The sequence below is a fragment of the Mastomys coucha genome, unplaced genomic scaffold, assembly GCF_008632895.1.
Source record: "Mastomys coucha isolate ucsf_1 unplaced genomic scaffold, UCSF_Mcou_1 pScaffold20, whole genome shotgun sequence".
In the NCBI taxonomy this organism is placed as follows: Eukaryota; Metazoa; Chordata; class Mammalia; order Rodentia; family Muridae; genus Mastomys; species Mastomys coucha.
In genome coordinates, this window is record NW_022196903.1 from 135,746,996 (window position 1) to 135,759,442 (window position 12,447).

Here is a 12,447-nt window from a genome sequence, read left to right on the forward strand (position 1 = left end):
GCAGTGGGTGAGGATGGGGGTTGGAGAGACAGTTCAGTGGCCAAATATTATTGTTGCTCTTGCAGAAATCCTGAGTTCTATTCCCAGTACATATATGGAAATTAACCATCACCTGTAACTCTAATTTCAGGAGATCAGATGCCCTCTCCAGACCCAGCAGGCACACACACACACACACACACACACACACACACACACACACTTAATAAAATAAAATACATGGCATCAAATTATATTTTATGGCTTGTGTATTTATTAAGAAAATTAATTTTATCAAGTAGTATATGGTAATATATTTTTACAGCAGTAAATAAGTATTTCTGTCATGTGAAACCTTTGTAAATTGGTGCCTACCACATAACAGAAAGATCCACTTTCTTTATCCACTGTGACAGCCTCATTAGAGAAATCTTTATGAGAAACTCTTTGAAATCAAACATGTGGCTGAAACAGTAAAAAATGGTAGATTTGGAATCAGAAAATGACATTTTATCTTTTCCTCTGCTGCCCTGGCTCTATTATCTCTAATGTGATAATTTACCTAACAGGATCAAAGGAGACAGTGGAGTGGCATTTCTGAGTAGTCTTCCACACTCTGGGACCAGGGTGTATAAAGAAAATACATTGTGTTACCTGTATTCACGGACCCAGTGTCTACATAAATGCTTGCACAGGAAGATCCCAGCAGAAGTCCAACCAAAGGGCCAATGGTCATTCCTGTTTCTAAAATCCCTGGAAATAAACAAAGAGAGGAAGTTACATAAATACACAAAGAATTTGTTTTAAAAGATAAAAGGCTTGTGATTGAATTATTTTTAATCTTAGATCTCTTTTCCTTACTTTGCAGAGCTGGGTATCAAATGTAGTAGGCTAGGAAAAAAACCTTATTATTGAATTACATATCTCACATTTGTTTTTTATGTATTCAACATATATCTATGTTGCCTGTATATAATGCTACATGTACATATATATATATTATCTGTACATGTGTTAGTTTTCTATAAGTATTGAGAAAGCAGCTCCTATTGCTTTAATATGGGATGTTTCCCAGAACCTCCACTTACAGAATGTTTTATGTGGTAGGGGCATTACTGGAATATGATGGAACACTTCTTATACAGGGAATGGTGGTGGTTCTTCAGGTCATCTGGAGTAGGGCTGTAGCCTCTTCCTGATCTGTGTTATTTCCCAGTCACAAAAGGAATGGTTTGACTCCACCAGTCCTTCCACCATAATGAGGTGCCTCATGACAGGACACCAAACCACACTCCAGTGACACAGACCAAACTTCTAAAGATGTGAGCTAAATGACTTTGTTCCTCTTCATAAACCATTTGTAGGGAGATGCTGGAGGGGTTGGGCAGGACATTTTGGGTGAATGGGGGAGCACCTTCATAGAGGCAAAGGAGAGGGAGGAGAGGGAGGTTGTGGGATTGGAGGCTTGTGGAGTGGTAACCAGGAAGTGGGATATCATTTGAGATGTAAATGAATGGAATTATTAATAAAAACAAATAAATAAACCATTAACTCTGGGATTTATTAAAGTGAATGAAAGTTTATTGACACCGAAGCCTCATTACTTAAAACTTCCTTTCAAATTCACTTCTACACTGAGATAACATCAAGGCAGTTCCATCAAAGCCATGATGTGAGCAAGGATCTTTCATGCTTCCATAGCCATGTTTTCAGAGGGTCTCTGTGATGGCTAGCTTTTACTGTCAACATGACACAACACAGAACTACCTGGGAGGAGGGTCTTAATAAAGCCTTTCCTACATTGTGTTTCCCTCTGGACAGAGTAGTAGGAGACTGTCTTAATTAAGTTAATATAGGAAGACCCAGTCCACTGTGGGTAGCACCATTCCCCAGGGAGGTTCTGAACTTTGTAAGATTGAAGAAACAGTTGAGTACAACCATGTAAGCAAAGACATAAAATGTAGACATTCACTCTCTCTGGTTTCATGGGTGTGTCCAGCAATGTCAAGCTCCTGCTACTGTGACTTCTCTGTTGTGATAGAATTCTAAGACAAATTTACCCCATTTATCCAAATGAAATCCCTTACATCCAAAGTGACATTTTTTTTTCATAGAGAAATGAAACTAGCACTGTTTCTAAAGTAGTGCTTGTTGTAACAAACCTCTTGTACTGCAGCTTCATCAAAGCTCTATTCTTGCATCTTGCTTTCACAGAGAGAATGAGTCCTCATAACAGCATTTCACTTTGATGCTATTCTGGTCAGATTTCTTATCTCGGTCCTTCCCAACCACACCTGGGTTCTTTGAAACCAACTCTAGCAACTCCCAACATATCTGTAGTTCAGAATCTCTCCTGATCCATCCCTACCCACAGAAAAATCTAGATATGAGCAATATCAATGGCCTTTTCTTCACTTTAGGTTCTGTCTTTTCCACCATCTCTGTGGTTCTATGGGTGGGTTAGTCTTCCTGTGTGTGCCTGACTTCTCAATACCAAACCTTTCTATCTGTCTTGTTCTCTCAAACACTTGCTTCTATTTGATACACTCTGTGTAAAGATTCCTAAAAGATCTCCAACCTTCACTGAGTTCTTTCCTTCCCTACACTGTCTGCTTGTCATTCTGCTCAAATGCTTCCTGATTGTAAGATTCTCTCTTGGTACCACAACTGACCTCCACATGGATCACTTCCTCCACTATTGTTCTTTTTTTTATTGATTATTTGGGATTTTTATATAATGAACCTTGATAACATTCATTTTTCAGTCATCTCAGGTCCATCTCCCTCTCATGATCTCCCCCAAATGGGGGAAAGAAGAAAATTCTCAATCCAATCCATTTACTTACTGGAGCATAGCCAAACTCCCAGTGGCCAGCACTTTAAATAAAACAGCCCTTCCCCATGCACACCTCTGTGATTAGCCATCAACTAAATGAAACAGTCCTTCCCCATGCACACCACTGCGATTAGTCATCAACTATGAAAAGCTACACTTCAGAATCCCTATCACAATTTTTAAGAGTTCTTCTCACTGGATTCCTATTTAGACTGTTTCTTTTTCTGGAGTGGAGAGGATAGTGATAGGTGTCAGAGGTTTCAAAGTATCTTCCTACCAGAACTAATTTTTTTAGTTGTTCTGCAGATACTGCAAGATCTGCAAATTTCAGACTCCTTCTTGAAGCACAGCAGTACCTTGGCTTGGAGTTCGATTCCAATACAGAGGCTCATTCATGGAGGCTACAGGGCTGACATTGAACTCGAGAGAAGGCACGTGCTTGTTGGTAGTATCTCTCATCCATGCACTGAGCCCCTCCTAACCACTGCAGGTATCAGCTGTGGCTTTGTGTTGGCTACCATAGCCAGAGATTGCTGGTAAGACTTGCCATGATTTTGCCTCTAGCCTGCTGTAGGAGCTGTGTATGCCTCAGCCATCTTGACTCCTGTACACTTTTGATTTTTAATTTCTTAACTTACTTGATATTGTTGGCCAACTCTTCTGTCTGCTTCCTCCTCAAACCTTCACCAAGCTGTGTATTTATTGTTTTCTTTCTTCCCATGATATGCCTTGTTGAAGTTTCCTCCTCTCACTCCACAAACTAAGCAGAAAAATCTCCAAGAATGTAGACCTAGGGATTCTCAGTTCATATGTGCCTTCCCAACGCAACCTGACCTCTTCTTGTTTAACTTATTGTCTTCATTAATAACTTTCACTTTTATATTTGGCTTCAATATCTCTTTAGCTACAGAGCCATACACAAAACTATATTTCTAATTTGTGTTTTACAGCTATTTGATTATCTATACATATATGATATTTATGTAATTAGATAGCCATTGTTAAGGAAATTTAGATATTTATGTACTAAACATAAGATATACAAATTATATATTATATTTTATATATTTTTATATATAATTTGTCTCTGGAGTTTTGATAATGAGATCCATATTATAAAAACTTATTGTAGGAAAGTACTTGTATTTTATTCTTTAGATGTCTGTAGGGGAGAATGACTAGATTAATCTGACTAGATTATTAATTTTATTGTCAAATTAATAAGTCTCTAAAATGTGACAAAAAGTTATTTTTTATTTAAGTCATCTTGATTAACACTCAGCCTATTGCTGTCATCTCTTGCACTCTTTGTTTTCTAAGTGATTACATTAATTAAAAACCCTGCATACAAAGCTCTGGGTTTATAATCAAGCACAGATGAAATTACTTAAGAACATAAGCAAATTATTCATAGTAAACTCAAATCATCTAGCAGACAGTATAAGGAGGTAGACAGTAAATTGGCTCTTGCCTAAGAGGTGCATAGAGTTTTTTTAAAGATAATTTAAAAGAATACAGCAAAAAGAATAAACAGGGATATTTGATAAAACAATGAAGAAACGTGTCTAGGCTGAGGAGTTGTAAGAGGGAAGCTGTATCATTAACATCATGAAGATCAGAGTGTAGAACCTGGAGTAGTAAGAGAGAGAGCAGCTGGTAAGTAAGAAGCCAAGTGGTTTGTGAACGTGATAGACAAGAAATGGTTAAAACAGTGTTTGCTAAGGCTTAGTCTGCAAGAGAACATGACAAGAGAAAACACAGCAGAGACAGTCAGATGGCTCAGCTAAACCTGAACCCAAAACAACAGTTCATTCCCCAGGCTAACTCCTAAAAGAAAAGCTGGTTTCTGACTACCACACTGGCATGTACGTGCACAACACACACACACACACACACACACACACACACACGCACACACACAGGCATGCACGCATGCATGCAGGCATGCACAGAGAGAGACTAAAAAAATAAAACTGTATTTTAAAACATTACAGACACAAAATGGCCAATGATGAAATTCCAATAACTTATAGATGAAGACCTAAAAGTTGCCAAAATATAAAAAACAGTTGTCTCAAGAACATTTTCTGGGTAATATTGGAAAATCTGTTAAAAGTTTAGAGACAGTGTGGTGGCATCATAGGGCTGTAGGGTCAGCAGATCTGAGGCTCTCCAACAGTAAGAAGCAGATGGGTGAAGGCCATGTCTGAAGCTACTGGTCAGTCCCCTATTGAACAATCTTACGATCTACAGAACTCTACTCAGCTCACCCTCTGGAAATCACAAAGCCTGCAAATCAACAATCAATTTCTACACTCCAAGAGGTTGCTATCTTAGAATGATTTTCAAACTTACCAATGTATAAAGGAGAGTTTTCAGATTTGGCAAAATCTTCTATGTAGGAAATACCCAAGGGCATGATGGGAGTTTCACCCATTCCTCGTATAATGTTTCCTACCAGTACATATATCCACATTAATGATTTCATTTCTTTCACACACTCTGCATTGAAACAAGAGAAAACTGTATGAGTATTTGACAGTCAAGAGTTATTGAAAACAACTAGAAGCATTACAAAATATTCAAAAATTTCTGGAAGCCTTTATTAAGTCATAAGATCATGATAATCATTCATGGACTCACATTACTATGCTGGCTCTGAATCAGTGAGTCACCACTACTGTGTACTCTGGAAGAACACCCAGCAATGGCGTATAAGTGCTATCCTAGAGCCAATTTCCACTTGGTTGAGAGAGGTGAGACAACACATTGATAGTGAGAATACACACCATTGAAATAAACAGTAAAAACTAGGAGTTTCTCTCACTACAGGGACTCAACTTTCCATCAGTCAGTGAATAGGTGCATTGCCCCATTCAATTCCTCTACAACTTTGAGGAAAGGAAAACAAGCATGCATGTGTCTATGTCTGAACACAGACAGACATTTGGTGGAAATTTGAATTCTCTACAGCTCAAATTACCTTTCAGAAACTAAAATTTTTAAGTGAATAGTAAATGTATATTTTTTCTATAAATTTTATCATTTATTATCCATAAACTACTCCAACAGTTGCTGTATCAGGAAATCATTTGAGTACCAAAAACTAGGCCAAAGGGAGATGAAAGGCAAAGGGGAGAGTCTTTGAAGGCTTGCATGCAGCTCCCAAGTTTATTTTAAGCTAAATGAACTGCCACTCCAAAGGCATATTATGACATCATGTTTTAAGGGAACTGAAGAAAAATGTCATCTCTCCTGTGGACTGGTCAGGGACTGCCTGTGTATGTCCTAAGCACAACTAGGCCATGAAGTATAACTGTATTTAATTCCTAGTTCAGTAAAATCAATTTCCATATCTAGGAATTCAGATTCTTATCTTTAAGAAACATGCTGATTTATTTCTGTCTAGAGATCCCTGAGAGATGCTCAGCCCTCTTCTAAGGCACCTGTCAGGCACAAGAAGAATCACATGCTTTTCTTGCTCTCTGCACATGGGGAAATTTTAATTTTCACTGCAATGCAAGGAGAACAAAGGGAAGATTTTCCAAAGTTAGTTCAGGAGGTGAGAACAATGGTATGGAGGTTACTTTCTCACATTGTAGTCATGTTTATTTGCCCTGTGTGAAGATATGTCACTGTCCATCTTGCCTGACTAAGATAGTCTGTGAGTGGGTAAAATAAAAATATGATGGCTATAGCAAAGGTAGGAAGTAAAAGGTGGGAATTCTGGAAGAAGATAGAAATTTTCTGAAAGAGGATTCCTCGCCCAGGCTCAGAGGAAGTCAGATGTATAAAACTGAGGAGAGGTAACTAACCAGCCATGTGGCAGACATAGAGTAGAATAAACTGGTTGAAATATCTTAAGAGATAGTTGGGGAACAACCCAAGCTCAAGTCAAAAAGCATTGTTAATAAAAATCATTTTCATTGTCTTTAGTCCGGAACTAGGACTGATCTAGAACAGTACACAAAGTTTCTTGACATTGCTGTGCTTATGAGGTTTCTGTGGCTGGGAGCTTCAGACATGGCTGCTCCTTGACTCTCAAGTCAGTTTGATCTCCACAGATTTCCTGAGGGCTGTGACAGTCCAAGCTTTAGAGCCTACTGCAATTTCTGTGGCATAAAAATCCAGCATAAAATGGAGATGTTCTGGTCAGAGGTGATTCTGCTGAGTCACCTCTAGACTAAATGTTTAGGAAATGTGTTGGGTCTTTTACAATATGTGATTTTAAAAACACTTTGTAAGTTGGGTTGGATATGTAAATGTGTGCACCTTCATGAGTGTATGTGCATCACACATGTGCAAGTGCCCAAAAGGGCCAGAAGAGGGCACCCAATTCCTCAGGACTGGACTTACAGGTGCTTGTGAGCAACCTGATGTCACTGCTAGAACCAGAGCAGGCCCTCTGTATGAATACTGTGGCAGTGTTAGTGGAAATGTGCACCCACAGCAGGCCCTCTGTATGAATACTGTGGCAGTGTTAGTGGAAATGTGCCCCCACAGCAGGCCCTCTGTATGAATACTGTGGCAGTGTTAGTGGAAATGTGCCCCCACAGCAGTGCTAGTGTTAAATTCTTAGTTTCCAGTTGATGGTGCTGTTTGGAGAAATTTAGAAAGAATGGCACTGGACACAGGCTTTAATATCTAAAAGCCTCACTCTACGCCTAGATTGCTCTATCTCTGCCCTATAATAACTGCTGAGATGTGAGCTCTGAGCTTTGTATTCTTCCTACCACGCTTCTCTGCCATGATTGCTTCTCATCCCTTTAAGTCACCTAAGTGGGTGACCTAAGACCATCAGAAATATCAGACATTCACACTATGATCCATAAAAGTAGCAAACTCACAGTTATGAAGTAGCAAGAAAATATTTTTATAGTTGGGGTCAGCACAACATAAGGGACTATATGAAAGGTCGGCAGCATTGGGAATGTTGAGAATCTCTGACCTAGAATTATAAACAGGAATGGACTCTCTTTTATGATTTCATCATGGTATTTATCAGAGTAAAATAGAAGCAGTAATACACGGAGAAGCAACTACATTTACATAAAATTTTGCTGTGTCTGTGAGGGCTTATCCAGAGATGGGCCATCATGGCTCGGATATAGCTAATGGACTAATTTGTTGATGCAGTCATGAGAGTTACATCATTGAGCAGTACTGAAAGGTAAAAGCTGTGCCCCCCACAGAAGCATCTGGAGAAAGTTGGTCATAGAGGTTGCATGGTCACAAAGATTATATCTCATCACTTCTTGTATCTTTTTCTCTATACTTCCTGCTCACCAAGAAGTAAAGACCAGTGTCAGCCAGTGCTCATGCCACCATGATACTCTGTCCATAAACATGGGGCCAAGTGACCACAGGCTGAACCCTCTGAAATTGTGAGGGAAATAAAGATATCTTCCCTTGAGGGAAATAAAGATGTCCTCCCTTGAGTTCTTCCCTTGGATTTTAATCACAGTTAAGGTAACTAATGGAGCATATGAATGTACTTGAGCCAGTATCAAGAGGAAATAAAGAAAGCACCACTGTTTGGTTGAACTGCATAGTAATGTCTCTGTTAATGAGGAAAAGGGAAACTAAACAGCGAGTTCCTGCATAAGGAAGGAACTTAGTACACAGCACAGACCCAGGGAGGCTTCTTTCTGGCTGTGTTTTCTATTTGTATAATCACTGCGGTGGATCGCTCTTGTCAACTTGATACAAATTTAGACATACTGGAGAAGAAAAATATCTCAACCGAGGAATTGCCTCCATCACATTGGCCTGTGGGCATGTAAATGATGCATTTTACGTCTTACCTAAGTGATGTGAGATGACATAGACTCATGGGAGTGGCACCATCAGCACCATCGCAAGGCAGGTAGGTCTAAGCTGTATAATAGACATAGCTGAACAAGCCAGAGAAGTCAGCATTCCCCAGTGGTCTCTGCTTTGTTCTGTACCTGCAGGTCCCTGCCTTGGCTTCCTTCATGTGGACTAGAATTGGTAAACTAATAAACTCTTCCTTCTCTGAGTTGCTCTTAGTAAATGTCCTATTACAGCAACAGAAAAACAAAACTGACCAACCACATAGATGACATAGCATGTCTAGATCCAATCTTCTAGATTATTTTCTTTTGCGGGACTAGGTCTACAATGTTGCCTAAGAAACAAGGGATTCTTAATAAGTATATTCAGACTCAGGAGGGATAGTATACTAGATTATTAGACATCCATTTCCTGAAGAGGGAAATAAATTTTGTTCATTTGTCTTACATGTCTACTAAATCTAGTGCCATATTAAAGCCCTTCATAAAAGAGCATTTTGTTTTCACTCTCTGACCCCAAAAAATTAGAAGCATAAGCCAACCTGTTGGGTCTTGCGTTGGCTTTAAGGTCTGGGTTCCATTTTCCATACACACAAAGCTGCTTGCGGACAAGTTGTTTGTAGGTAAAATAGTTGTTTCATATTCGTATCTGTATGGACACAAGAAACATTCACTGTGAATAACTGACTGCAAGGAGAGCATCTGGTGATTAGTAACTCCTGTTCCCTGAAAACAAGGTGTCGACAGCCAGTAAAGACAATTCTACCACAGTCAGTCTAATAGTTATGAATCTTATAGCATGGCGGGCCAGATGATGTAGCAGATAAAGCACTTGGGACAAAAGCCTAATGATCTCAGTTCAATGCTTGGAACCCACATGAACATACACACACACACACACACACACACACAGACACACACACACACAGATACATACACACACAGACACACACAGACACACACACGTACATAAATTCAGGTCTACAAATAAGCAACTAAGCAAATAAATAATCAAAAACACTAAACAGACCAGGTAGCTCTAGATGTGAATTCCAGAGCTGCATAAAATTGGTGTGGTAGCCCATGCGTACCACCAAAGCACTTGAAAGCTGAATACATCAGAACCAGAAACACAAAGCCAGTTTCAGCTATACAGCAAGTTTGAGAGCAGCCTGGGATGTACTTTAACTTTTCACAAAAAAATAAAATAAACCAACAAAAACAAATGAATAAAAGTATCAACATCATCAAAAGAGAATGATAATCAAAAAATATATATATACATATGAGACTTATTTACAGTTAGCATTCAAGTCCCTCCATGTAGGTGACATAGCTTTCAGATCTTCTAAGGTCAAGTTTCTGTTATTTCTAAATGATTCTTTCCTAGAAATAATTGGTGTGAGATAAAAGAACAAAAACAAGAAAAAAATGATGCACAAAAATCTTTAGAAAGACACAAACAATACAAAACAAGCCATGTGGTCTAGGTCCTCTGAGCTGTGTCCTATCTGAGAATTCAAACAATTGTCCTTTCATATGTTCAATAACTCTGACAGGAGAAAACTTTACATACTATAACTAAATGTGACAGAATCTATCACCTAACAACAATATCACGGAACTGAAAGTGCCAATAAAACGTAGACATTTGACATAAGCACATCAACAAGGATCATTGTCCTAGAAAGAAAATAACAAAATGTAAACATAGAGGAAAATCTGTTTATCTAACTCTCTGTCCATTGGAGAGTATGCTGGATCATCATTTCTTTGATAAAAGAAAACCAGAGGAAGACATGGGCTACTGAATTCAGCATTAGCATAGAGCTATAGTTACCAACAGTAGAACTTCTATGCTACATGAAATAGCACCGAAGTCAAATAACTTTCCCTTGCAAAAACTGCCTGAACATTCCAACAGAGATTGTCAGTGAACTTGTGGAGACATACTTGTGTCTGTCTTCCCATGATCCCATGAGGATAGGTCAGCCTCAAAGAATTATTACCATTAGCAGAAGGTGAGAAAGCATAGTAAGAATCCAACGTTTCTTGACATTGATTTGAATAGAATAGAAATTAAAAAAAATAATTTTTAAATTCCATTTACAAAGATTCAGTTCCCTTTAAAATCACCCAAGAAGATCAAATAAACTTCATTTGGTTTATTGTCCACCTAAAATTCAGTTGTTCATTCAAGAGCCAGTTATTTCCCCAATTAGCAATAAAAGAGCAGTGAAGGGTTCAAAATGAAATGGGAGAAAACTATTTCCTCAAAGATAAAGTGATATAGATATGGAGATATAGTTCAATTGGTCCCTGGGATCTGGCAAGCACAAATCCAGGATTTCATCCTGAGCAATCAATAAAATTAGGCATGATGAGAAATGCCTGAAATCCCAGAAATCAAGGGATGAAGGCCAGAAAATCAGAAATTAATGGTTATTTTTAACTACAGAGAGATCTTGAGACAGTCCTGGACTAAAAGAGACTCTATTTCAAACAAAGAAAAACAAACAAAAATTAGACTTGTGAGATACCAGATGCCTTCATGGTAGCAGCACTTGTGTGCAAGTCTGACCACCTCGATTCCACCTCAGGTTCCAGACAGGAAGCAGACAAAGTAGAATCTTCAGAGTTGTTTCATAACCTCACCTGAAATCACACACATACACTGCCACTGCTACCACAACATATACAAACAAAATAGCTAAAAATTAAAAAAAAAAAAAAAAACTGTAGGTGAGAGACTACAAATGTAGTCAAATTAAACACAATAAAAATTTGAGACAGGGATGTGGATATGCAAATGGACACTGAATCAGAAGGTCAGGGAAACATGACTACCATGCTGCACAGAGCAAACTGCTACATCCCAGGTCTCCATGAAAGGCTGCAAGAAGAGACTCCCAGTGAAGGACCCAGATGGACACACAAGGAAAAGTCTAATGTGAAGGTGCATATAAGGAATAGCTAAATCCTCAGGCTTAAGCTCCATCTCTCCATGTGGAAATGTTCACAGGTGCAAGAGGATCCACACAGGTATACTGAAGACACAGATGTCAAAAAGAAGAGTCAATAAATTTTCAAAAGCTGGCCAAACTGTGATCTTCCCATTCCCTTCTGGCTGGTAGCCAAGTTGCTACCTATGGCAAGAGCAGAGAATTCCTTCCTAGATATGCAGGTTATACAGATTTCAAAGTAAACTCAAAATCATCCAGTCAATGTTCAATCACCTATTGAGTTATCCTTCTGAAAAAGACAAAAGACTCCCATTAACCAAGTCTACACATGTACACAGAATGTCCAGGTAGCCTTCTGTTGTTATTTGCTCCTAGATTTGAGCAGATAGTCAAGGCCATCATGGGAACCCTCTATTCCAGTAAAGTCAAAGCAAACAGAACCTACACATGAAGGAGCCAGAGACAATGGTGACAAAAGGAGAGAGTCACATATGAAAAGTCACTGTATTTTTGACAAAATAATATGTTCTCCCAGAAGAGATAGATAAGGTAGAAATGTGTCCTTGACAACAAAATTTCATAGATATAACAAGCCCATTCAAGAGGTTGGATGACAAAGTTAAACCTCCCAGGAAACATCAAGGAGATGAGAAGACATGAAGTTAGAAAATGAAGATGGTAAAATATAGGGTGTCATTGCCCAAATAGCAGCTGCAAAAGGAGGAGGGAAGGGAGCGGGGGAAGAATACGTTATGGAGGAGAAAAGAGTACAAGAAACTTCACAAAATGTCCTGAGTGCAGGACCTGATAGTGCTGGCAAAGGACAGATACCAATAGTTATCAAGTTCAGATCGCA

The 12,447-nt window shown here is 38.8% G+C and overlaps 1 protein-coding gene across 5 annotated transcripts in view; it reads right to left on the reverse strand.

Annotated features, from left to right (window-relative positions):
- The window catches only part of LOC116099754 (solute carrier organic anion transporter family member 1A4), a 50,945-nt gene that overhangs the window by 18,879 nt on the left and 19,619 nt on the right, over positions 1-12,447 (reverse strand). For all 5 annotated transcript variants that reach the window (XM_031383790.1, XM_031383791.1, XM_031383792.1 and 2 more), the window contains 3 exons: positions 9,171-9,277; positions 5,171-5,317; positions 634-732 (listed from right to left, as the gene is read on the reverse strand). In XM_031383790.1, coding sequence (XP_031239650.1) covers positions 634-732; positions 5,171-5,317; positions 9,171-9,277 — 353 coding nt within the window. The remainder of the gene's footprint in view (positions 1-633; positions 733-5,170; positions 5,318-9,170; positions 9,278-12,447) is intronic.